This window comes from Sphaeramia orbicularis, chromosome 2 (genome assembly GCF_902148855.1).
Source record: "Sphaeramia orbicularis chromosome 2, fSphaOr1.1, whole genome shotgun sequence".
Classification (NCBI taxonomy): Eukaryota; Metazoa; Chordata; class Actinopteri; order Kurtiformes; family Apogonidae; genus Sphaeramia; species Sphaeramia orbicularis.
Genome location: NC_043958.1, coordinates 16,666,752 through 16,693,476, shown reverse-complemented (window position 1 = coordinate 16,693,476; position 26,725 = coordinate 16,666,752). Strand labels below are relative to the sequence as shown.

General features: G+C 39.7%; 2 protein-coding genes across 2 annotated transcripts; both read right to left on the bottom strand.

Moving 5' to 3' along the window:
- The window catches only part of LOC115434446 (ly6/PLAUR domain-containing protein 6-like), a 1,359,089-nt gene that overhangs the window by 471,369 nt on the left and 860,995 nt on the right, over window positions 1-26,725 (bottom strand).
- pou3f3b (POU class 3 homeobox 3b) lies at window positions 11,021-14,473 on the bottom strand. Of its 2 annotated transcripts, none has more exons than XM_030156758.1 (2): window positions 12,590-14,473; window positions 11,021-12,251 (listed from the first exon to the last, which is right to left on the bottom strand). In XM_030156758.1, exons 1-2 carry the CDS (start codon window positions 13,799-13,801, stop codon window positions 12,153-12,155), a joined length of 1,311 nt encoding a protein of 436 aa, XP_030012618.1. In that variant the 5' UTR covers window positions 13,802-14,473; the 3' UTR covers window positions 11,021-12,152. The 2 variants fall into 2 exon arrangements, with proteins under 2 accessions (XP_030012618.1, XP_030012626.1); XM_030156766.1 differs by having other exon boundaries at window positions 12,599-14,473.

Sequence of the window (26,725 nt, the reverse complement as noted above, 5' to 3'; positions counted from 1 at the left end):
TTGTGTCATTTTCTGCAAAAATAATGGATGATTGTCAAGGCTTTAACACTGTAAATATAAAAAAATTGTTTTCCTCACACAGTCAAGCAAATAAATAATACTGGACAACGGCTACATGATTATGCCTGCAAATAAAACTATAGTTGCCAGCGGTTATAACCGGGTCCATGTACCACATCCATACAACTAAGGCAACATCCTCACTAACATATTTTTGTTCAGTGTAAAGTAAAAGCAACCAAAATCTCAGGATATTTTACCTCACCTTAAACACACCACATGACCTGGGGGGAGTGATGCCTTCACTGGACACTGGAATTGTCTCAACTTGCCTCCTGTGAATGTAATCAGTATTATGATTAAATGCAGAATTTTATTTTAATTCAACTGTGGTTTAACAGCTGCAACAACAAGGACAGGAATGGCTGGAATTTGCATGAAAAGCTGGATGTCAAGACTAATGCCTGGTTTTCTTCTGGAGAAAATTAAATGACAGGACTGTGATGAATCAAGATCCGATAGAAAGTTACTGATAAGACTCAGTCTCTGGTTTTGTCTGTCCATATTACAACGCTACAATATAGTGAAGATGCACTTCCAAAAGTCTCAGTTCTACAGATCAAATATGCTATAGTAACGTGGATGCTGTCAAACAAAGTTTTTTAGTATGAACGTCATATGAATGTAAAAAAAAAAGTAATCAAGTGTGTTATTCTATTACCCCTTTGATATATTGGAGTTTTTCCTCAAGAAAAAAAAGTTTCCTCCCAGTGTTTAGTTGGAATGTCCAATTTACTGTCAAAGCTCATAATTAAAATAATGATAAATCAAAAGAAAAAGAAAAAATCCAACACAATCAATGAGGGTTCCAATACTTTGGTACTTAAAAAACAAAAATATATTGAAAAGTAATGTGTGTAGTTTACAGTTTCAACACCTGATACATGTTTTAGGTGTGTTTTTTGGTCTTGTACACTGTCTTCACCTGGTTACATTTGTCACGTGTGATATGTACTGATGCATGTTTACTACATGTTATTCCAATCATGGACGCTGAAATTAGTCTTGATTCTGGGAAAGCCTGCACAAATATGAACAATTATAATTCCCCATAAATGCATGAAAACTAAAGTAACAAGCCTGTTTTGAAAATGTGATAAGTAGGAAGTACAGATTTTAAAGAAGTAAAATGTCAAATGGATGACAATTAAAGCAAAGATATGCAAGTATTTGTACTTGGCTGCATCCACCTCAACTGAGAGAACCACACCCCGTACTTAGGTGATGTCTAAACTTCTTTAAACTGAGGTCATGACATCGAACTGACCCTGAACTCCTCAGTAAAAAAAAACTAAAAAATGTCCCGTTAACAACTAAGACATCCGCCTCGAAATGTCGGAGTAAAAGAGTCCAAATCCACGTGATGTTTGTGCTCACAGCGCAGAAAGTTCTGGCACGTCTTTGGAGAATCGCTTCTTCTTTTCTACTTTTCGAGGTTAGCAAGTCATTACTTGGCAACTTCTGAATCCCTCTCTCTGTACGACAGCGCTCGGCGAGCCAACAGAAACAGCAATTGTTGGCAGCGGCCAGCCCGGCGGGCTGTGGGCGTCAAGTCTCTCCACGAATGTTCAGAGTTCTTTGAAACGCTGACCGGCCTTTTTGACACGAGGCTTTTGGAGAGAGCCGAGCTCTTGCTGCGAGACGTGGGCCCGGCTGGACGCGGGGTGGAGCTGGGTTCAAATCTCGGTTGAGGGGGGATTATGGGTAGGGGACTGAGAAAGTGAAGAAGAAGAAAAAGAACGCCTCATCTCAAGCCAATCTGTTACATACAACAACATATGTATCAAAGAACAAATTAGAAAATCACTATTATTCTGTAGGGTGCATGTATTCCTTGCACTTACTTTTTTTTTGCATCTTAAAAAGAAATACTGCAAATTCTGCCAAAAGTAGAAGCAAAATACACAATACTTTGATGATAAAATGCACCTCAAAACAACAGGAAACATGGAGTAATCGGACAAATGACAACCAACTTCAGCTCTAAATCAGACTCCCACAGAAAATATGCAACAGTTTTTGTGATCCTTTTATTTTCACTGCAAAACTCCAACACAGACACACTTCCTCTGCATTTAAAACATATGTAAAAATGCCACGTTAAAGCCAAAACACCCCACAAGAGCGATTACCATCGGCGTCAACAAATACGGAACACACTTTATGCACAATGGCTTCCAAACACATGTGCGTCGACTCAAAAGCCGCCTCTCTCTCTCGCGTGTCATACAAATAAACAACAGAAAGACGATGTGAAAGATCACTAACTAGCTTCCTGGTTTCCCATGGCAACCAATAAAGCGGGGCCGCCCTGCTTTTATGGGGATCATCAGCACGTGTTTAACCCGTCGGCTGGGAAGTGGAAGTTCTTCGCTGCAACAATTTGAAGTGGGAATATAACTCCAAGAATAAATATTTCATATCAACAAGCTGCATAACATGGCTGAGTTATACGTCCAAAGTGCATGGAAACACGTGTAAGAGCATTTACATCCTGTCTACCACACTGATATCTTTGCGGAATATCTCCAGTTTAATATGCGCTTTAAAACCTTCCAAAATTGCTGTCATGCACTGTGAAACGTGGAGTAGTTGGACCGAAACAGCAAAATGACAGCACTTAACATTAAAAATAACAAAAAATAAGCATTTATATGAACAACTTGACCTCCTTTACACTATTTCTACCTCAGCGATACCACAAAAAATGTTTTGCAGAACAGTTTGGTGGTAAAAAATTCAGCTAAATATGTACACTGTTGAATGTAAGTTGGAATAAAATATGTTTTACCTGTTTTCATTAAATTATTGTGACAATGTGATTCATTCTTGATAAATAAAGTGTAAATGGTATGGTCAAAAGTTATGACTGGTGTGTAGAAATAGGAATAAAAACAGGAAAACTAAATTATATCAAAACTGATATTACAAAACATACAATGAGTAGATGGACAAATACAGAGGAACTTTATATTACAATTATGTAAAATGATTCTAACAGAATACTTAAGATTAACATTTCATGTCATTTATATCATTTGTGTTTTTGGTTTCAAAGCAAAAACAGGGGTTACTATTCAAGGAAATCCTTAATATTGTGTCAACGCTTGGTAATAGCCTAAAAGAAAATGCACTTTCCACAATAATCCAAAGTTCTTTCAATGTTTTTTATCATTTGTACAGGTGCTGAGCAACAAAAAAAAACAGCCAAACTTCAAGTTTTCCTTCAAGAAAAGTGTGTTTAACATGTAGTCTCTGTTCTTGGTCAGTTCCACAATCATTAGTGCAACGATTTAGAAGCTGAAAATTTAAAATTTCATAACAAAAACACAACGTATAAAATGACAGTTGGCAGGATTGTTAATCCATGTAGTTTTTTTTTTCTTTCCTGGATGTAAGCGCATTCTAGTTACAAATCAACTTCAACTGTGTCTCAATGCATCTGCTCGTCTTTTTATTATACAGCGAACTTATGAAACACATCTCAACTAAAAGATGTGTTCCTTCGTGTCATTCGAGGTCGAATTCCTCTTATGCATGTTTACTCTTCTTATTTTTCATGTTAAATGTTATATGTTCTGCTTTACAGCTGATGAGAAGCTCACAGGAACGTGTAGTTAAACAGTACTTTTGGTTCTCGGTTGAGTTTGTATTAGTGCACTGATTTATAAATTAAAAAAAAAAAAAAAAAAGATCAGTTTGGGAAAATCTGACATTTGGCAGTTGACAGTTCAGCTTTTGGCAGGATTGTTACTGAATCCAGTGCAGTTTTCCTGCTTTTTCTGATTTCAAGAGTCAGTTTTGCACTTATTTCTTTACTCAGTTACATAGAAAGAAAGTTACTGCAATACACTTCTGACTTTTATACGGTTGTAAATGGAGCTGCACAGTTAATTGAAACACAATTATATGCTTGCAACAGGCTGCAATTTAAAGGTGTAGTGCATGTCACAACATTTTTACACAGAGTTTTTATTTTTGAGCTGGAAACAACATGTAGACTCCATTCAAAATACGATGGTGCAGCTTCGACAGTAAAATAAAGAACATAGAGTCAAGAGCCAGAACATGATGTACCCAGCCCTAAAAAATCCAACAAAAGTGAGACTCTCTACCCAAACCACATCCAAATGTCATTTCTGTTACATTTTCTTTTTAGTTACTATCAGCATTGCCAGATTTTTACACATTCCTCTCCTAATCCAAGCCTTAACAGAACAAAATAACTCTTTATACTTAATACCAAAAGCTAATATTAGCTTTGTAACATTTTGTATTTTATCATTAATAAGCTTTGCCACATTTTAACCCTAAAATAATGAAATAAAATTAGACCCAATTCTCCAAATTAGATCCACGTTACATTCTTCCTCTTCTGCTACATGTCTTGTTGCATTTGTAAAGATTTAACCTCAGACTTATGACTTAACCCTCTCAAAAAATTAAACAAAATTTGACTTTATACCCCAAACCTAATGCAAATATAATCATTATGTGTATGATAACTAGTCATATTTAACCATAACCCTTTATTCAAAATCTAAAATAACAATATTTAACAAAATGAGGTTTTATACCATAAAACACATCCAAATGCCATCATGTTTTCATTCAGATCATTGTCAAACACTGTAAATTTTATTTGTATCCCATAACCCTAATCATAGAAAACGCAGGAAAATAACACAAAAATAGATTCTATACTCAAAACTATACCCACAATTTAACCCCCTTCTATCTACTTTATACTCCAACCAATACAAATGTACTCTGAGACATATTTTCTTTAAATTTAACATCAAACTTTACCGCATTTTAACCCCGACCATCCATCACTAACCTTAGACCTTACCCTACACTTAGGACCCAACGACTCAAAAAGTAAAACAAAATGTAACTTTATACTCCAAACCACATGCAACTGTCATGCATTCATAAATTAGAAAAACAATTCAATATTTTGTATCTAAAATGCATCATGTATTGTTTTTCCTCTCTTGAATTAAAAAAAGTGATTTATTCAGTTAATATTAGGCATTTGTACGTTTTTTAAGATCTCCTACTAACCATAACTCTACACTTTTAACCCAAATGAAATAAAATGACATAAAAATAAGGCCCGACATACATGTTAACTCTATCTTTTATTCATGTTATCATCAAGCATTACCACCTTTTAAAGATCTCCCCCTGATCCTAACCCTAAATCCACCACCCAACCCACCCCCCCAAAAAAACAAGGTGAAACTTCCGACTCCAAACTGCATCCAAGTACCATCTTTGCTCCATTTCCCTTCGACCCTTATTGATAATTTCCACATTTTTAAAGATTTCTCCTCCCCCTGAGCCTAAAAAAATTAAACAAAATAAGAATTTTTACCCAAAACTAAATCCAAATGTCTCCTACTTCAGAAAAGAGGAGCTGATTTGTGATGAGATACTGACATAGAAGCCGTGTGCTGATCGTCCACTGGGTGGCGCTGTAAGGTCAGAGAAGCGCAGACGAGCAGCTTTGGATTTTCACTTAAAAGCGGAGAAAGGCTTAGAGTGAATATATAAAGTGTATTCATAATAATAATTATTATTATAAAAATAAAAAAACAAGGTGTATTCATTGCTTTAAAGATCTGACCTGATTTATTATATTTTAAAGGAGTTAAATGCGAGTTAAATTAGACAGAAAATGGAAATAATTATATAAAATAATAAAGAAAATCCAGAGAAAATGTGTTTGCAACTCTGTCACTGACTGAAAGAAACATCTAATATTAAGATAACAGTGTTTTCTCATTTGTGACAAGTGTTATCAGCAATCTGCAAATATCACAGTGAGCGCACACGCGTGGAAGTGGATGTAGTGTCAGTTTATAGTGTGGGCCCTGTTTACTTCAACCTGCTGCTGCTGCTGCAAAGTTTTCCTTCTGAATTTTAATCAGACAAATTAATAATCGGACTGAAACACACAAGAGGACACGCACACACAAGCTGTTGGATAATTTTCCACGCGGAAATACAAATACAACAGATTTATTTGACGTGTATTTGTATTTGGTATTTTTAGAGATGGTGTGTGTTTTTGAGTGTGGGCCGTTTGCAGTCAACTACAGCACGGCAAAGATCTGAATTTGTACTCCCCAAAAATACGCAACTTATTCCAAGAATTACAGTGGTGCGCAAAAGAGGAATTTCTTGCAAATATCTTGCGTGACTCTTTCACGGAAGTTCATGAATTACCCAAATACATTTATATAATAATTATATAAAACATATTGCAGAAAAAAAGTATTGTAATTTAAAGTTTTCCAAAATCTACTTAAGTATAAAAATTAAATATAGAACTAATAATATTACAGAATTAGAAATAAATATAAAAATAACAGAATAAACAACTTTAAAAGGGGTATTTCCTTGTATTTTTCTTTACTTTTAAATCCACTTGTAAAATTATCACTGGCAAAATAAAGAAATAAAAAAAAATGTTCGACTAATGTAATAAAACTCACTCGTGCAGTTTGCGCAAACGCGGATTTTACGCTTGTAATCAAAACCACAAGCATGGAAATAAAAAAATTTAAGAAGCCACATCACACAGCAGCAGAAGAAAAAGGAGGAGGAGGAGGAGGAGGAGGAGGAGAAGAAGAAGAAGAAGAAGAAGAAGAAGAAGAAGAAGAAGAAGAAGAAGAGGCTTTCCGGTGCTTTTGAAACGCAGACAGGCAGATGAGATGCTGAAGCACATTACATTACCTCAGTGGATATATGTAGACTCCATTCAACCCCCCCACCCCACCGCCCCCTCCCCTCCTCCCCTCCCTCCTCTTCTACCTATCCATCCTGGCTGCTCAGAAAACCATGACCTTCACAATTTATAGAGGAAACCCCCGAGAGTCACGTCATATAAAAAAAAAAAAAGTCCTCCTCTGCTCTTCTTCATCTTCTTCCTCTTCTTCTTCTTCAGTAGTAACCTGATCAACTGTATTTACACATACAGGCCCAACTTGACCTCTTATTTTGTAGATAATATCCTGTATTTTACGCACAGGTTGACAATTGTTAACGCCATGGAAATGCGTCGTGTGTAATTTTACGTGTCTTATTAACATGAACAGTTATTGACAACGGAAAAACTTGAAATAACTACTAACATCAGTGTATTTAAAACTAACTCAAGTATAATCTCAAACGAATAATATAATTCCTCGACTGTTTTTGCGGAAACGTTCCCAAGAATGTAAACAACCTCATGCGTGCGCAACAACCTGAACCCGAAATAGAAGGAAAAAATAAACAGAAATACAAGCTCCTCTATTTAGTGTCTATTAACAGTAATAATAAATGATCAAAACTCAGCAGACAGACACAAGGATATTTTTCTTGAGCTCCTCTCTTTCTTTCTTTCTTTTCTTGCAGCAGCGCAGATAAATCCGTGTGGACGTGGAAAAGAAAGAAATAAAAAAAAAAAGAAAGAAAGAAAGAAAGAAAGAAAGAAAGAAAGAAAGAAAGAAAGAAAGAAAGAAAGAAAGAAAGAAAGAAGAAGAGGAAAGCTCCCTGTGGAGAACGGGGCTCAGAATAATCCATATTCATGGCGCTAGAGACACGTGGAGTAAATACAGTATGAGAGAGAGAGAGAGAGAGAGAGAGAGAGAGAGAGAGAGAGAGAGAGAGAGAGAGAGAGAGAGAGAGAGAGAAAAGGGGGAAAACCGTTGTGCGTAAAGTGCGCGTTGTTTTCAGCAGGTCACAATGAGCCTGAACCCGGCCTGGGTTAACACCAGCAGCACCCCAACTCAACTCCAACTCAGGAGTGTGTGTGTGTGTGTGTGTGTGTGTGTGTGTGTGTGTGTGTGTGTGTGTGTGTGTGTGTGTGTGACGGTAATCGAGTCTATTTTACTTGATATTATATGGATGATATTAAGAAAATTAACTTAAATACAGACGATTACAAGTAAAGCGCATGTTCAGTAAAAATGTACATCAAATAGAATCCGTATGCGCACAAACGCAAATAATAAAAAAAAATTAAAAATACAGAAAATATAATACAAGTGATGCTGACACTGTGGATTTTTAGTTGGATTTTTCAACCTGGTTTGTGGCAGCTTTAACCCAACAATTTGCTCCTTTCTACTTATTATTTATTTATTTATTTATTTATTTATTTATTTATTTATTTATTTATTTATTTACCAACACGTTGAGTCAAACCAATAACCTAACACTCACTCTGGGTTGTACCACTACCCACATATGATCCAAAACGAAATTAATTAAATACTTTTAACACAGCTTTTTTGTTTGTTTTTTAGTAAGTATGTCCATGTCAACAACTGCACACCAACAGGCTGAAACACACAAAACTAGAATAAATTACATCACATGTGACGATTAGTATAGACATAAAGGACTTGGATGTATAAGTCTGGATGATTAAAGGGTGTTTTTATTATTTACATGTTACACCATCGACTTCATGTCACTGTCTGATTGATGGGAACTGGATACACTTAAGATATTAAAAAGGCTTCAAAGTTTGGAGCGGAGGCTGAACTGCCTAGTTTGACTGAGCGCGCACAGGAGGGAGAGAACGGGCCGCGACGAAGAAGAAGAAGAAGAAGAAGAAGAAGTAGTGCTCCTCAGGCCTTGTAAACTGACTGACTGAACATATCGGTGTCTTTTTTTTTCTTTCCACGCACACCCAAGCTGCTGCCAACACGGTTTTGAAGACCCATGAAAAAGCGCAAAGCTGTTGAAGAATAGGCGGATCAAAACCCATTATGAGATTTGAAACTCTTTTTGTGTGTGTCGCCCTTGGTTAAAAAAAAATCTCTCACTAGATTGGGGATATTTCTGCACAAGCCGTGTTGGCTGCTCTGAAAGGTATTTTTTAATTTTCTGAGTGCGCGATCCATCCATCCACCCATCCATCCATCTGCGTGGCACAATGTAAACCAAAAAAGCACAGGTCTGTCTGTCTGTCTGTTCGCTGGATAGGATTTTGTTAGAGTTAAAGTTAAGGAGAAGGGGGAAGGAAGGAAAACCTCAAGTGCGCGTGTGCGCGCGCTGGGGAAGCAGAGCAAGGCTTATCTTCGTGCGTCATGTGACTTTGCATTGGATTTTATAGAGAGCAGCACAGGATCTGAATGCATAATGAGACAGTGCAAAGGTAGGCAAAGGTGAGCCACTGTTAGGTGACATTTCCAGGCGTTTTGTCGGAAATATTTCTACTTTAAGTACAATTAAAAGGTCAACCTCACGCGCTTTTGTATTATAATTAACTCAGATTAATTCTTGAAAATGTCCAGTATTTAAATACAAACGTAAAAGCTGCTGTGGCTTTAAAAAAAATAATAATATTGAGTTTTAACATTTTAGACTCTATGTGTATGTGTGTGTATGAGTGTATGTGTGTGTGGCTGCCACTTTCACTAATGGAGACAAAGAAAAATGATGCCTACTTCTCTATAACATTGAATTCGTTGCTAAGCAACTAGTATGGGAAATCATCCGCGAAATTCAAATCCTGCAGCGAGAGGACACGTTTTGTGAGTTTTGCTGAATAGGCGAGCAAGACAACTCAAGAAAAAAAGAGAAAAGTTAGAAACCCAGGAAGACATTCACCCGCATTCACACACAACCGTGCTGCTGTAAATATTAAATGCACAGTGAAGATTATCAGAGCATTTGCATTGGGATTATCATGCTGGAGGTAAAGGAAAAAGGGCTGCACGTGCTTTCAGTTTCTGTCATTTTCTGTCCAATGTCAAAAGTCCTGAAGCAGCACCTTCATGATATTAATCTGCAGCCCTCCCGACATGTCACACAGTATACTTCACTGTAAAAAAAACCCCAAAACAAAACAAACAAAAAAAGTGTGGAAAAGATGAAGATGAAGAAAGGAGGTGGAGGGTGCAGCCAGTGGGGCTCATTTTTTGGACAAACACAATCAATAAACCTCTGTGACCCAGTGCCCCGGATCCTAAAGCTACATGTCAGCTCAGCCACTGAGACACAACCCTTCCACCTGGACATACAGTAATAACACACACACACACACACACACACACACACACACACACACACACACACACACACACGGACTTATGTGCTTGTAAAGATGGGAATAAATGTCACAAATTTTAGTCATTAAAGACCCACTTTTGTTCCTTTTTTTGTCTTTTGCAAATGGATTCTGGTGCAGATTAGACATGTTGTTATTGCGGTGGTATTAGTGACAGGCGCGTGAATAAGGCGCCCATAAAGCTGCCTGATAATTATGCTAAATACGCGGTTATCAGTATTATGTGCCCGGGTATCTATAGACCATAAGCTGCGACGTAAACATTACATAACAGGCAGCCAGTCAGGAATTTATTATTAGTATTATCATCCTCATTATTAATATTATGAGGACGCTGTGTGCTCCAACTCCCACCCTGAACACGGACACTCCTGAATCCATCTCCTGTGTTTTTTCCTGTAATTATTTTGGATGTGTTTTATGCTTCTTCTTTCTATTTTTTTCCTCTAAAGGCCTAAAGAGGCAGCAGATGTAAACAAAACAGACGCGCCATTGTACAGGCCTGCGCGCACACTGACCGTTCATTTCATTGAACACACACTTCCAGGCTCATGACACCACTTTATGGACATTTATTGAAGCTTTCAGAAGCTGCAGGCTGCCATCCGCGCGCTATAATAACACAACACCATGTGCGTTCTTGTATTTTTACGCAGCTGAAGAAAATGTATTTAATTGGAATTGCACGCGCTGCTTTTTCTGCGTTATCCTAATGGAGGTTATTACCAGCGCGCATATGCAGCTTCATCTGGGACAAAATAGTCCACCATTTTCTCCATTAGCTCCTGCTTCTGCTGCTGCTGCTGCACACAGCAAACATCCCATAACCCAAATGGCACGGGGTTGCAAGTGAATAATATCAATTCCAAAAACACAAAAAAGAACATGATCGTTCTAACAAATTTATTGTGTCTCAATCAGCTCGTACGGAACCACTACTGAAATTAAATTACAATCAAAAATGATCACATCAAAATATACCCTTATTATTACCTAACAACGGTCAAAGTCAGCTTATGATGATTTGTGCTCCTTTAGAAACGATAATAATACAAAATTAAACAAATAAGGGCAACAACAAAAATAATAATAGGAAAAAATAAACAGGAAAAAAAAGGGAAAACATCTTACACAAGTTCCTGGGGGGAAAATAAATTACCGTTTGGAATAATTCATATGTATTCCGAATAAAATATTAAAACAAGTCATTCTGATGAAAAATATAAAGTAAATAACTCAGATCAGTATCTGATCTAGTGATCTATATTGCCGGCTTTACAGAGTTTTTGTTTATTAAAACCTACCAAAGAACACTGCTTAGAAAGGGCAGCATTAATAGTATATCCACAGCACCCACTCAGTCACACTTGGCAACAAATTTTCAGATGTTTTTTTTCTTTTTTTTCTTCTTTTCTCATCAAATAAGTGCAGCTAGTCTTTTTCAAATGTCTTTATGCTCTATTTGTTGGGAAAGAAAAAAAACAAAGGCAGGAAAATCCACTCACGGTGTCAAAGTCCATTAAATAATAATAATAATAATTATAATAATAATATTAAAAGAAAGAAAACCCACGTGGAAAATTGTTTTTTAAAAAACAAAAGGTGATCTTTGAGATCAGGCGGGACAGTCCTGGTCCTGGTTTGTCTTTTTCTCTCTGAGGGCCTCAGCGTGAAAACACAAACAAACAAAAAACCCAACAACAACAGCAAAAAAAAAAAATCCCTAAATCCTCCGTGAATCCATGCAGTCCACTTCAGGGAAAAATAGAAAATAAAAATGCTGGAAATCACGATGGAAGCGTCGTGGATGTCACTCTTCTTCACATTGTTGCAGTTTTTCCCCCTTTTTTATTGTTAGGGAGGGAAGGCAGTTCAGTCCAAATATACAAAATGCCTGCTCCTTTTGTTTCTTCAATCAAACACAGATAAATGACAAGGGAGATTTTTTTTTTGTTTGGAGAGAGGGGAGGAAGAAAAAAAAGAATAAAAACAATACTTGGGTTTTCCTCTTGGGTGTGTTTTAATGCGCCAAAATTACCTGGTGGAATGAACTTGTAGTTGTCACCCTCTGGTCGCTTGCTTCACTTGCATCTTTTAAGTAATCTACTAAAAAATGCCCCTGAAAGAAAAAAGCAGAAGGAACCTTTTAGGTTAAGACATTTGAGGGCCTGGAAGAAGGTTAACGGTGCGTTTCTGAAGGGGGGTTGGGAAGAAAAAGGGAAAAGGTTGCTGTTTTTTTCTCTTTCTGTTTTTTTCTGGTGAAAAATAGATAACACATTTGCAGTCTCATTCATATTCCCTCACAATCACAGTATCAAAAAATTTGGCTATCATGGCGATAGTCTGTATGTTTTTTAAATCAGTTTAATTTCATATAAAATATTCTGCTGTGCTGTTCTATGTTTCACTGAACATTCTTTTGCAGTCCATGGAGGGGGGCGGTGTTTCTGCACTCACATTGCCGACCTGAGAGTACACATCCTCCGGCGTCTGTGCCACTCCTGGGGGCGTCATCCGTTTTTCCTTCTGTCTCCTATTGCAAAACCACACTCTAACCACCTCTTTTTCCAGCTGCAAGTTGTCCGCCAGGCTGCTGATCTCCTGCGCCGAGGGTTTAGGACATTTGAGGAAGTGGCTCTCCAAAGCCCCTTTGACGCTCACCTCGATGGATGTGCGCTTCTTTCGCTTCCTCCCCTGTGCCGCGATCTTGTCGATGCTGGTGGGGCTGCCGGTGGACGAGTCGGCCTCCTCAAGCCACTTGTTTAACAAAGGCTTGAGCTTGCACATGTTCTTGAAGCTGAGCTGCAGAGCCTCGAATCTGCAAATGGTTGTCTGAGAGAAAACGTTCCCGTACAGGGTGCCCAAAGCCAAGCCGACGTCCGCCTGCGTAAAGCCCAGTTTGATCCTCCGCTGCTTGAACTGCTTGGCGAACTGCTCCAGGTCGTCCGAGGTCGGCGTGTCGTCGTCCGAGTGCGGGTCGTGGCTGTTGACGCCGCCGTGGTGCTGGTGGTGCGGATGCTGGTGGTGATGGTGGTGGTGGTGGCTGCCGTGGTCCAGGTCTGGGGTGTCCCCTCTCACCAAGCCCGGGTGCACCAGGCTCTGGCTCCCCGGACTCAGCATCCCGTTGACGGTGAACCCTCCCGGCTGGGAATAGATGAGCGACTGCTGCTGCTGCTGCCCCCCGGATATGGAGTTAATGTGCGCGGCGGTGGTGCTCCCCCAAGCCCCGGCGTGAGTCTGGTGGGGAGCTAAGTGAGGGGGCCTGTGGTGCAGCGCGGTGCCCGTGTGCAGATCGTCTCTGGCGGAGTTTTTCACGTCCTGCTGCTGCGGGCTGCCCGTCATTCCGACGGGACTCGACGACCAGGGGGATCCGGCTTCAGCTGCGGCGACCGCGGCCGCTGCTGCTGCCGCTGCGGCGTGCGGGAGGGATGTCACCCACTGGTGGGCATGGCTCAGCATGTGTCCCCCGTTGCTCGCTGCCATTGCGCCTTGCATAAAGTCACTCTGTACCATCTTGACTGAGGGGTCTCCCCTGTAGCCCCCAGACCCCGAGGTAACCGCAGCACTGCCCGGCTGCATGCCACCACCTCCGGAGTCAGAGTGCACGATGGAGCCGGACGATAAGATGCTATTGCTGGGCAGATAAGGATTGGAAGCCGCGGTGGCCATTCCGTCAACCCTTATGAATATGTTTGTGGATAACCCCCCTCCCTTTTTACAGTCACTTCTTTCGAGCAGGCAAATTGTATCTCATGAATTATTCAAACTTTAAAAGTATGGGTAGGTTTTGGCAAATACCATGGACGTGCGTAAAAAAGAAAAAAAAAAAAAAAAAAAAACTTCGAACAAGGGTGGCAGAAGGCTGAATAAAATCCGCATGTATTTACAACATTCTACTTCAAACACTTCTGCATGGATATCGGCGAATAAAATATCATCCAGGTTTTCAAAAGCCCTTTGAAACCATGTGCAGTCCGTTTGGAAAGTTTTGCGCTCTGGTGGAAATTCGGAACATTAAAATTCAAATATAGAGGAAAAAAGCGGTGTCCCAAACAAACTTTTGGTGGTCGCAAAAAACAAAAAGCCTTCCAAATTCTCCACAATGTACAAAGTCCCAGTTTATGTCCCCTTTGGATGTGAAAAACATTAGCGGAGTGTCCTTAATTCTTTTGTAATTCAGGCGCTGAGATTTCTCCCTGGCTTTATTCTTTTCTCTCTCTTCTTTTATAGGACTGTAGAGCCTATCTCTTTGTTCTGTTTTGATGTATATAAACCTGCCAAACCACAAACTCCCGCTGAAGTACAATCCAGTATAACAGTGTACGGCGCTGCTTGCGAGCCTCTTCTCTCATTCGCTTGTTCTCTCTCTCCACCTCTCTCTCTATATCTCTCTCTCTCCCTGTCAGGAGCGCGCAGTCCCGCCCACCGCGCGGCTCCGGCGACGTGAAGGATGTTTACTCCTGTGCGTCACCGCTCATTGGCTACCCGCGGTTTGATTGACAGCGGCTCGCCAGCCCTTGCTCCCGGGCGCACGAGCCCTCCTTCCGGCTGTTCCGATTGGCTGATTTTTAATTGCAGTCCAAACAAAACAGGGAATACAACTTAGTAGTAAATAGTACTGAGATATTAGAACACAAACAGGGCTGAGGGGTAAATAAAAAGGTCCATAAAGTGTGCCCTCCAGTTTACGCTCATTCAACCAAATCCAGAAACCTTTCTGGATGCTTTCCTTCACATGTCCATGTATGTGCACCTGTTCGAAAGCACTGTCTCTAATGAAAACACCAATTCGTAAAAGACAGATCAACTTTTTTTATGCGTAAAATTGCACGTAAAGTGATTTTAACCACTTTATTCGCCTTATTACAGCTCCAACTTTCTCCAAAATGTGCGTTAGACACCTTAAGATCCATTGGTAACAATTAGAATGATCAGGTAGCCTGACCTGATTGTGTAATAAAATAAGTCATTACGGTTAGGGGTTTAATTCCCTCTAGGCTGCTCATGAAAAATACAGGAATATTGGATGGAAAAAGACAAAAAAAACGCACCTTAAATGGCGCACATTTTATCTTGCTGCACTAACCTACATGCTTATATCAAGTGCTTAGCGTGTTGAAGTTGTTCATTGGGATGTCAGGAGTGTCTCCTTTGCCATCCCTGCCCTGCACATTGGCTCCTCAGGAGTTAAGGCACAAAGGTTGCGGGGATGCTTCCATGCGGAAACGCCGCGCACAGGCAACCTCAGTGAAGCACAAGTGAAAAAGAGGAAAGTGGCAACCAAAACAAGGGCAAATTGAGCAGTCCTCGGGGGATTTCTGTGTGTGTGCGCGTGTGTGTGTGTGCAGGCAGTAGCAGGGTGGCGGCACTGGAAGAAGAAGAAAAATGTAGAAATACGGTTCCTTAAAATGCAAGGTGACCGCATGGGATGAATGGGGGTCTTTGTGAAGTCTGTGGGGACCCCTTTGCGCCTATACTGACGCGCCCATGGGTGATAATAAGCGCCTGATCCAGGGCTCCCACTCGAGTTGAGGCTGTGCGTGTCCACCTGTGCAGGCCTTTGCGGGTGATTAGCGGTGTTTGATGAGAGTTGGAGCTGCGTGTCAGGTGTTAACCCCCAACATTTGCCCGGTAAGCTCCAAAAATCAAACATTTCACTGCAAAAGGGATTTAAGGGCAAACATATAGAAGGCGGCGGAGGAGCTGCCATGCCAGTGTCTTCACCCCTCGACCCGCCCTCCTCCTCCTCCTCTTCTTCCTCTCTTCTCATCCCAGCAGATTTAATTTGGACCGGTCTCAAAACCTGAGGAAGCCTCGTGGATTTGTTTACATTGAATAGGAAGGCTAGGGGCCAGAGCCATGGGGCCCTTTTCTATTCATTAATATACAGTGAGGATTTCTGTCTAAATTACTGCTGTTCAATCCACGCTTTTTGAAAAAAAAAAAAAAAAAAAAAAAAGTGGTGAAGGAGGGGGGTGGGAGGGGTGAGGTGGGTTGGGGGTGTCTCAGGCGGCCAGCAGAAACGTGACACCAAGGCTGCACCACAGAGGAGAAGAGGACCCCCCCCCCCATCCACCCACTCATACACACACCTAAAAATATTAAAATATTTTATATACATAAAAAGGAAGAGTCAAAAGCCATTTTCTGAATTGTTGCCCCATTTCTGAATTCACGGCGCGGCGATAAAAACACACTCCTCTCTGATATATGATGTGTTTATTATTTATTTGCTTATTATAAAAGGTCCCCAAGTTCCCTGCTGGGGGAGTTCATTTATTTTGTATGCAAAAAAAAAAAGAAGGAAAAAAAGGAAAAAAGAGAGAGAAAGAAAGGGGGGAGAGGAAAAAAATCATCCCCAAGTATAACAAGAGACGAACAGTTAGTGCTGATTTTCATTTGCATAAATTTTCATATATTTTAGTGAAAATAATAGCGGGAGCCGAGGAGTGCTCCTGCTCAGTTGAGGCAGAGGAAAGAAAATCTTAGGGAGCACCGACTCGTAGGAAAGGGACATAACCGTTTACAGGCTCCGGTGTGAACAATGTGAAGCTATTTTTTTTTTTACCCCCTCCGTTTTTCTTTTTTTTTTTTTTTCCTCTTTGGACACAAGGTAAGTCAACAATTATCTATGCGGATTTCTTTTGACGCTTGAGGAATGTTGGAGTTTATCGCCTCGTCGCGCATTGCTCCACTGCTCTGTAATGTGCCTCCTCTCCTTCCACTGAGGCTCTCCGCAGCTTTAAATGATATTTCCGACATATTCTCTGCAACTTATATTTAAAACCGATTTGCAAATGCTTGTCCTTTCTTTTCTTTCTCGGTGCGTAAAAATCGATCGACTACCGCTGTTTGCTTTTCGCAGCCTTTTTCTTTTCTTTATCTCTGCCTTTTTATATATATATACTTATAAATAGCGGGCAGATGGATAAGCTGTGCTGTTTTGTAGTGAATGTCCACCGGAGAAAAGTGCAATCAATCACATTTTAAGCAGGGAGAGAGAGAGAGAGAGGGAGAGAGAGTGTGTGTGTCTGAGAGAGAGAGAGAGAGAGAGAGAGAGAGAGAGGGAGAGAGAGAGAGAGAGGAAGGAAAGAGGAGGAGGAGGGGGGAGTGTGTGAGACCCCTCGGTTGAATCCTCCAGAGGGATCGCGTAGGCAAGTGCAATATGAAATCGTTTAATATAAATCGATCTCGCCGTTGCAAAGTTTGTTTAAAGTTTATGTGCAGCAAGCAGCCTGTCGAGCGCAAACTGCACTCAACACACACACACACGCACACACACGCACGCACACACACACACATACACACACACACACACAAAGCTGATAAATACTTGTAAACAACACTGCGATCTTAATGATCTGCTGCTTTATTCCTTATTTCTATTTTTTTACTTCTTTATTTTACTTCTGGAGACCTTCCAAGAAACTAAAAAAATACATTCGAGGAAATAGGAATGATGCGTTTTCCAAAGGGAGACACTTATTTAGTTAATATCTAAAATATTCGCTGGAACTGTTTTTTTTCTGTCCTAAAAGTGAGGGTTATGTTTTTTTTCTCACGGGTTAACACTCCTTTTCCGTCATTGACGGGCAGTTGCATTTCTGAGCCCCGCACTTGGTAGCCATGGTGAGCCCAATAAAAGGGGGGGAACACTAGTCGCATTAAGCTGTATGTTTGTGCACTGGAGTCGAGATGAAAAGAGGTGCTCTGGTGTGGCCCGGGCCAGCGCCGGTACGTAACGCGTTACAGTAACGGATTTACGTGCAACTTGAAGCCCATATTCCGCTTTTTTGCTGCTTTTAAATGGGTTTGTTGTCCGTGGCCGGAGCTCCTTTTGCGCGTCTGCTTTTATTCACTGAAACCAAGACTTCATATTTAACTTTTCACCTTCCTGCCAAAGCCAAACTTTTCCTGGTTTTGGTGCGTAATGTGCGTAAAGTAACGCAAGGCATGACTTTCCCTGCGCCAAACTGGCTTTATTTTATAGACTTTTCGCGCAAGTATGAACTCACACTGCTGCCTCCTCCTCCTCCTCCTCCTGCTGCTGCTGCTGCTTCAGAGTGGAGGTGAAAGAGATTTTTCAAAGTCATTGTTGGCCTCATCATACATGAATAATAAAAACACAGTCATAACTGCCGCCAGGTGTCGCGCTCACTCGTGATGCAAGCGCTGCAAATATGTAAAGGTTACACTGCAAAAAACCACACATATATTGCTGTCAGTTTCATGATTTCATATGATTTAACGCAATATTTCCGTCTGCATCCAGAACTGATCTTAGTGCTTTTTTAACTGATTGTATTTTAGGGACATTTTCCCACTCTTTAACACGTGCTTTTTTCTTGATATGTGACAACTTCCGTCGTTTTATTGCATTTTAAACTTTCCCAAAGCGACTAAAATAGTGTGGAAGTCTTAGAATTGGATGTGTTTTTGCAGTACAGTTACAGCTTCACTATTGTTGTTATTTTACGGTTGGATTTGACGCACATGTGGCACTTAATTCAGTGTTAAAACATAAAACATCACCGCTGAAGATGCGTAATTCATAAAAACGACCAATGTGATGACTGTTGATATTATCCCAGACTCTCCCCACAGTATGGACTTAGTTTGTTTTATTTTCCTGTGATGCTCCTATTGATCAGCTCAGGCCTGTTGAACAGTGACAGCGCATATGCAAACAGCAGTGTGATGAGACAGGGCCCTGCGCGCTGCGCTTTTCTGAAACGGATCGCCATCTGCGGTAGCCTATAAGCCATAAGTCTGAGCCAGCAGGTCTTTGTGGAAACATATGAGTCGCTGGGGCTGACTTTAAGAATTATTAACAAAACAAGAGGGACTGTTGGGGAGAGGGAGGGGGCGCTGGGATCTTGAATCATCCCGGGAATTAGTGCGTGGCAATTTCTATTTAGTTGCGCACTAGTGTCTAGTGTTATTCCTCATCATCATCATCGGAACTAGTACTCCAAGCAGCAGAAGCAGAAGAAGAAGGCATCAGACAGCAGAAGCAGGAGTAGTAGTGCGTTATAACTCTGCATTCTGCACCCATTCTGTCATGGTGCAACAGTGACGGTTATTGGGAGCAGGAGGCGCGTTTATTTATGACTTGACAAGCAGATTGGTCTAATTCATTAGTTAGTGGAGTTGCATATTTTAGAAAGACTACAAATTAGTCCAAAAGAAAAAAAATATATTTAAAAAACCCAGGCCTGCTTCTTCTTTTTTTTTTCTTGCGCACAAATTAAAATAATAATAATAAACGGGCGTGGTGGTGGTGATGATGAAAGACTGCGCTTCATAACCACCAACAGAGTAATTCACACAAAAATCCAGTCTGATGCTCTGACCTCCAAATTTACGACTCCTCACTTTCAGATTCATACACTAAAAGAGGAAAAAAATTAAAAAAGGAAAAAAAGAAAAAAAAAAAGGTGGGTAAATCCCAGTTTTAAGGTGAGCTTCCACTGGTTACAATACTCAGATTCAATTCCGTGCCGTTTTAATTATGGCCTACTTAAGTTGCCTATGGGCTCACATAATTTATTTTCCCTCCTCACCATCTCTTACACCTCCCTCCTCCCCCTCCTTCCTCCTCCTTCTTTTTGGTCCGGCCACTAATCCGAAACGACATACGTTCACTGTGTCATGATGGAAAAAAAAAAAAAAAAAAGAAAAAGACAGAAAAAACGTTGATTTAAAGCCGAATCCAACTCGAAGCACTTAAATGATAATGCAGCTACTATGCTGTTAATTAAATGGGCCACACTGAATATCACTGTGAGCGTTAAACATGCCTTCATTTCCAGACATGAATGGGATTTTCTTTTTTTCCCCTCCATTATTAATATTCTATTAACAAAAGGCCAACGTAGAGTCATATACACCTCTTCTTTTTTTCTCTAGGTGTCTGGTAATTGGGCTGGGTTAGTGTCAGCATCACGTGACTCAACACACGTGTCAATGTCATTGATTTTCAATTGGGATCAATAAGGAAGTCAGAATTTGGCTTAAAATGTACATAAGAAATGCAGCATCTAAACTGTTTAATAACTATTAATCCACTATCCTATTAATACATGTAAATAACTGAGGTAAAATGGAGTTTGTCATCTTTAAATGGACATCGGACAAACTACACATTTAGTTGACAAATGATAGTGGTTGGAGGCCCTTGTTTTTTTAATGATACATCTTGTTCAAAGAGTAAATTTTCCTTTTTTTCTGATTTGATTGAATAACTTTTGAATTTACTCTGAATTTTTATGAAGATCATTAAATTAAATCTACAAAACTACCTGATTTTTACAGAAAAAGGCCAAATATGAATGAAAATATTATAATATATGTTGATAAATCAGTTGAAAAACAGAAGAAAAAAAAAAGGACCAATGGCCCTGTAACTTACCAGCACTTCCTATTTCTTATAATGGGGAAATTTTTCAAAGTCGCACCAAATCCAGAATCAGAGCTGGATCCAAATAATTTCACTAACTTTTGTTGACATCATCATAAAGAAGCTGTATGCCAAGTTTGAAGTCAATCGGAATTGTAGTTTCGGAGAAGAAGACGATTGAAAGTTTTGTAACGGACAACAGACAACGATTACAGATGATGACGACAGATGCCACCGCCGGAGGCCGCATGACGACAATAGCTTACAGCCTATCGGCCAGTAAGCTAAAAAGTTATGGGTCTTTAAGGGTTGAAGAGGCTGATGAGATGCATTAAATAACAAGGGGCTAAAAAGCGATTTAGTGAATTAGCTGCAATAGTGAAAAAAGTGAATTACATGGTGTTTGACAGTAGGGGTTAAACGTTGCATGATGTAATGGTGCATGGGAGTGATTTACATGCGTGTTCTAAAGCAGATTTCTGTGAAAGGATGGAGACCTGGATGAGGAGGAGGAGGAGGAGGAGGAGGAGGAGGAGGAGGAGGAGGAGGAGGAGGAGGGGGCGTGGTCTGTCAGCCCCCAACACTCAGTACATCCCCATCCACTGTCCATTCACCTCATAGCAGCTCTAATCTGGTTCTATTTCCATTTATACATGCCTCAGATCTCAGATTCAGTTGAATGATGTTCACTAGTCAGTTTCCAACCGAATTTTCAGGAAAATTTGCAAAACAAAAATCAGTTCACACACGCTTCCATCCATGACTATGGATGGTTGGTTGATTATTAAAACGATGTAGTATTTCAGGTAATGTTAATGGATCTAAGAAGCTGAAGCTGGTTTTAGTTCTCAGTTCTGAACTGAACCATGAGTCTGGATCATAAAGGGTTTTTCCACTCTTGCAACTGATTCTCAGAATGTGTCCCAGTTTGTTTTTGCAGTTTTCCATTTGTTTGTTTCTTGCATTAATTCAGTGAATGTAAAACTCTCCTCTTCAGACCACAGTGTGAAGGGTTGTTGTGATATTTCAAAGTTTTCCTGAATTTGTCTTTGCACATTAGGTGCATTTCCATCCAGCTGTTGCAAAAAAAAAGTTTTTACACTTGTAAGAGGTTGAAAAGTTGGTGTAAATGTGGATAAGTTGAATGGAAACAGACATGACTATTTGTGCACAGAGACTGCAACAATCCTTGTTTTAATGCAAGAAACAAACAGAAATGTACGATGTATTAGATAACAACAACAACTAAATGAAGCCAAATAAGACTTTGACAAACTGAAAGAGTCTGAAACAATGTTGTATGATCTAGACCAGCAGTTCAGTTCATCTTAGGCAGAAAAAAAAAAAAAAAGGTCCTCCATCCACAGTTCAGGTTGTGTTTCACATATTGAAACACTAAATATTAACTCAACAGCCATGGATGGACATGCAGTTGCAAATTTTTGGAAATTCAGTTAAATTTTCTGAGACATTTGCATGGAATTAGCGTTTTATCACATTCTATGGACCTTACAACAAATACAAAGACATCAAATGCAGCATATGGAGCACTGAAATTAGCATTTATGGTTTAATTAAAATGAAGCTGAGAGGTGGTGGATGCCAAATTTATGAGGAAATGAGGAGGATGAGGTGAAAGAGAGATGTTTTGTTAAACTTTTGTGGTGAAATAGCTGCTGCTTCTAGATACAGACCAGTATGGATGTGAAGAAATGGAATCCTGATGTGAATGTTAGGGGTTACTATTACATTTATGGTCTGGAATGAGGTTTCATTGGGAAAAATCAGATCTGTATCTAAATCAGGATCACATATGGAAGTGGCCCAAATCGGAACTGAAAAGATCCAATTCAGTCTGATTTCTGCTGCCCAAACTGTAAAGAAGAGCAGATCTGAGTCGTTTTTTGTCCATTTTGTGTCTGCCTGACTGTAACATCCCATATAAGGCAAATCAGATATTGTTCAGTGTGAACTCAGTGTAAACAGTCAGATCAGAATTCCTGCGACTTCAGCATCACTCTAAATTCCTCATAATCCTGTTCTGGTGGGAGTCAGTCACGTCTCTTTCTTTTCATCCTCATCCTTGCTCGTGATTTGGTTGATTTCGACTGCACATCAACTTCTAACTGCCTCAATAAATGCTGGATTCACCTCTAAAGATCCTGCATCCGCATACCTGGACATTATATTTAAGGGTTTCTGAACAATACGCTTCAACCTACTTCACTTTGACCACTTGACCTCATTAGTGGACACTATTTTGAATCTTCTAGTGGCAGCAAAAGCACTAATCTTTATAAAAACCAAGATGGAGACAGTCAAAACTGAGAAAAAACAGGGTAATGTATGGAAGCCTTTCCTGTTGTGCTTGAGAACTGGCTATTTATGCTTAGTAACAGTGGTAGTCTGATATAATGTGCATGTTTTGACAACTTTTAACACTGGTGACAAGGTAGGATGCTGTTAATTCAGACGTTTGAGGACTGGAAATGGATCACAAGACTCATAAGATCATAGTAAAAACAAACCTAGATGTATGGTAGAGGACTTGGCTCTGATAGCCACTTCATTTTTTCTGATTAGTTTGATATTTATTGCCAAATTTACTGATAAATTAAACTGATAGTCAAAGATCCTACATTTATTCATGTACAGTATTCAGGTATTTACTGCCATGACATAGATGTTCATTCCAGTAAAAAAGCCAAAGATTTTATTCATTACTGTTTAGGGATTTTTTTTTTTTCAGGGGTTGGTAGCAGTTGATTATTCCTCTTTTTCCTGCTCCAAACTTTCATTATAACAGTTTATTGGCTCCAAAATGGGTCATCTTATTATTCTGAGTGTAGAGCAAGAAAAACGTATGATCAAATAAAAGCCTATGCCAACGTATTTTGCCTTTTTTGATAGTAAACTGTTACACACTGGTGTTATACAGTAAAATAAACCTATTGTTCCCATTCATTTTTCTTCATGTTTGGGTTTTATACTTATCAGGTCCTACTAATCCCCAATACAAGAAGAATTAAAGCTTTGGTCTTTGGTCAATTCACAGACCTGACCCTAACCCTGACCTTAAAGGCTACATTAAAAAACAATGTTATTCCTCGTAAATGAAATATCTAAGCTATAAATCTGAATTCCAGTGTGAAGGTGTTTAACTGAAACACATCTGCATGGACGACATGCCTGTACACCCCCACCTCCAACAGCAGCAGCATCAAAACAAACCACAGTATTATGTGAATGCAAATAAGTAGCCGGGCACACATTTTCTATTCTATTAGACTGTATTACACATGCTAATTAAGAATGATATTGTGCCATTAAGCAGAGTAATTAATAAATAAACTAAATCCATGGGAAATCAAATGTATAGAGGTCTGTTTCTTCTTCTGCAGCCTGGTTTGTATAGTCACTGTGCATGTCTCTTCATAGTCCCTGCTTTTTGTTTTTGTTTGTTAAACAGTGGCGTTCCCTGAGGATTGAGGAGTGGGGGGGTTTGTGGCACCTCCCTGCCCAGGATTACATTAATCAAAGTATTTATTTCCCTTGGGGAGCCAGGCGCAAATCACTCCAAATCCCAGTAAAATTGGATAACAGAAGAACGGGCGCACCTAGGGTAACCCTCTCTTGCGCTCTTTTTTGCTCATTTCGCCAACTTAATGGATCTAGTTCTATCTAACTTTGTGGAACAGTGTGTGGAAGAGCTGAGGGTGGGGATGGGGGGAATGGGGGGGTGCAGAGCTAAAGGTATTGAGGCCTTAGAGAAGACAAACAACATAATTGGATGGAAGCGGGCGCTCAGGTAGAGGGAAAAAACAACACTAACCACATCCCCGATAGGAGTGACTGTGGATATAGAGCTGTACAAATAACAGGCTGATTCCCTGTCGAGGCTGAAGGCATGTCTGGGTCCGAAGCAGGAAAAACTAGACTCTCAGATCCCCCCATCTGTGATAGACGCATCAACCTCTAACACCAAAGCTGCTGCTTTCTCTCTGCTAAGTCTGGTCAATCCATCGCAAAGCCCACCGAGTAGTAAAAACAACAACAAAAAAAATCCCTGATACCGTCTTTCCGCTATTTGCTAAGTAATTATGTCTGATGTTTGGGCAAAGCCTGGATGGTTAATAAATCAGCAAATGTTTACAGCCAAGCCGCTGCTGATAAGGCAATAAATACAGCAACCCAATATGTGGCCTATTACAGGTAATGCAAATAAAATAATAGGGCTGTAATTTTTCCTTATGTGCTGTTGTTCTGGCGGTGGCGGCAGTGGCGCGGCCTCCGTCTTTGATATTCATGAGGAAAATAGGGAGGAAATGCCGTTCCTCGGTCATTATGGGCGCCACATTGTAGCACAAAAATCAACGTTCCTGCCTCGGTCCCAATCAGGGATAAATGATGGGCTTGTTGCATCGCTTTGCTTCCCACATATACGCACACACATGCTCCTAAATTCATGCAAACACAGTCGTATGTTTGTAGACACATGCCTACACATACTGTATGCTAGGGGAATATAAAGGGGAGCTGGGGTTGGAGTGACTTTGAGCCAGGCCTCAAGGGGTGGAGGCACACATACTGGATTATGACACTTGTAGAGTAGAAAGCTGCATATTTGGTTTGGATGTTTTGGAAGGTACAGTTTGACGCAAATGCTTTAACCCAACATCATGTACCTGGTATCCGTCTGATGATCCATGATGCTTAGTAAATGAGCAGAAAATCTCCAGCTCTAATGGGACCAGTGCAGGTTGGACTGAATGGACCGAGGGAAGCTCTGAACTCCAGACTCAGCACTGAGGAGACTGTGTCCATCTGCAAAACACAAAATAACAAATGCAACACAGTGCAAGCCAGTTACCAGTGACACCCTTTGCTTTTGGTGGCTGTCACTACTCCATCCATACCAGAATGTTGTCTTTGGCTTTGATAGTAGTCAAACAGATGATTCAAATGTGGATGTACAGAAATACAGACCTATCTTGGATAATATCCGCCAATATATGACATGTCATGTTACCGATGTTATGTCAATCTAAAGATTGTTCCATAAATTGATATAACTGTAATTGTGGTCCTTCAAAGATAATATGAGGAGCTGAGGTGCTGTTCAGTTGGTCTAATTTTTTACTCCTAAATGAAATTTCATTCTTGTCCCATTGCAAAAGAAGGAATAAACAATATGTATTTCAAGAATCAACTATCACCCAAGTTGCAAAATTAACTCTAAGTATTGGCCCATAATGCACATTTAGTACATCCCCTGAGTCATATTGTTCATTGAAAAAAAAAAAAAAGAAAGAATGTCTAATATACAGTGCTAATGGAATGATATTAGCTTAATTTTCCATGTTAATTAAATATACTGGATAAAAATGGAGACTTTTGGGATTTACTCATAAATGTTTTCACACAAGTGCTGAAAATTTACTTTAACTTTATGTAATTTGTCTCTCTGACTAAACTAGCAAACTGTATTTAGCTATTATTAGCTTGCTAATGGATGTTAGCTGCTTTTAGCTCACTAGCTAATGTTAGCTGATTTCTATCTTGCATATGAATGACTCAATTAGATTTTCTATTAAAGTAAATTAGTTTTTTTTCCAAGATATTTTAGTTGTACTGTTTGGAACAACCACTGGCTTCCATTCACTGACTGAAAATAATGTAATTTTTATTTTATTTTCTGTTATCCATTAATTTAGCCTTCATTCATTCTCATACACTGAGTATCCCAATTACTGACAGACTCTTAAACACATTGTCATAATAGAATGAACTGTAGTGCATTTATTGCAAATTATCCTGGGATCATGGGAGCTGCCATTTTTACCACAACTGCTAATGAACATCTAGTACGAACTATTATTTACAGATGAGGTGATGTATTCAGGTTTTATTCCCATCAATTTTAGTGGTATGATATATCTAATTAATATATTATAATTAAATAATTTAAAGTTTGCCAACTAAATACTACCACTGACAAATGACAAAATGAAAAGGAATATTACACAGAATAAAATTACATATTTCTCTGAATTTGAACATTGTTGTTGAGGTTACAAGGTGTATCTTTAAATGTTATATGCTATATCTTTAACTGCTACAAGAGACAGCTATAAATGTTACAAATTATACCTTGAAAGGCTGAAAGCTGTACCTCTACAAGTTACAAGTTATAC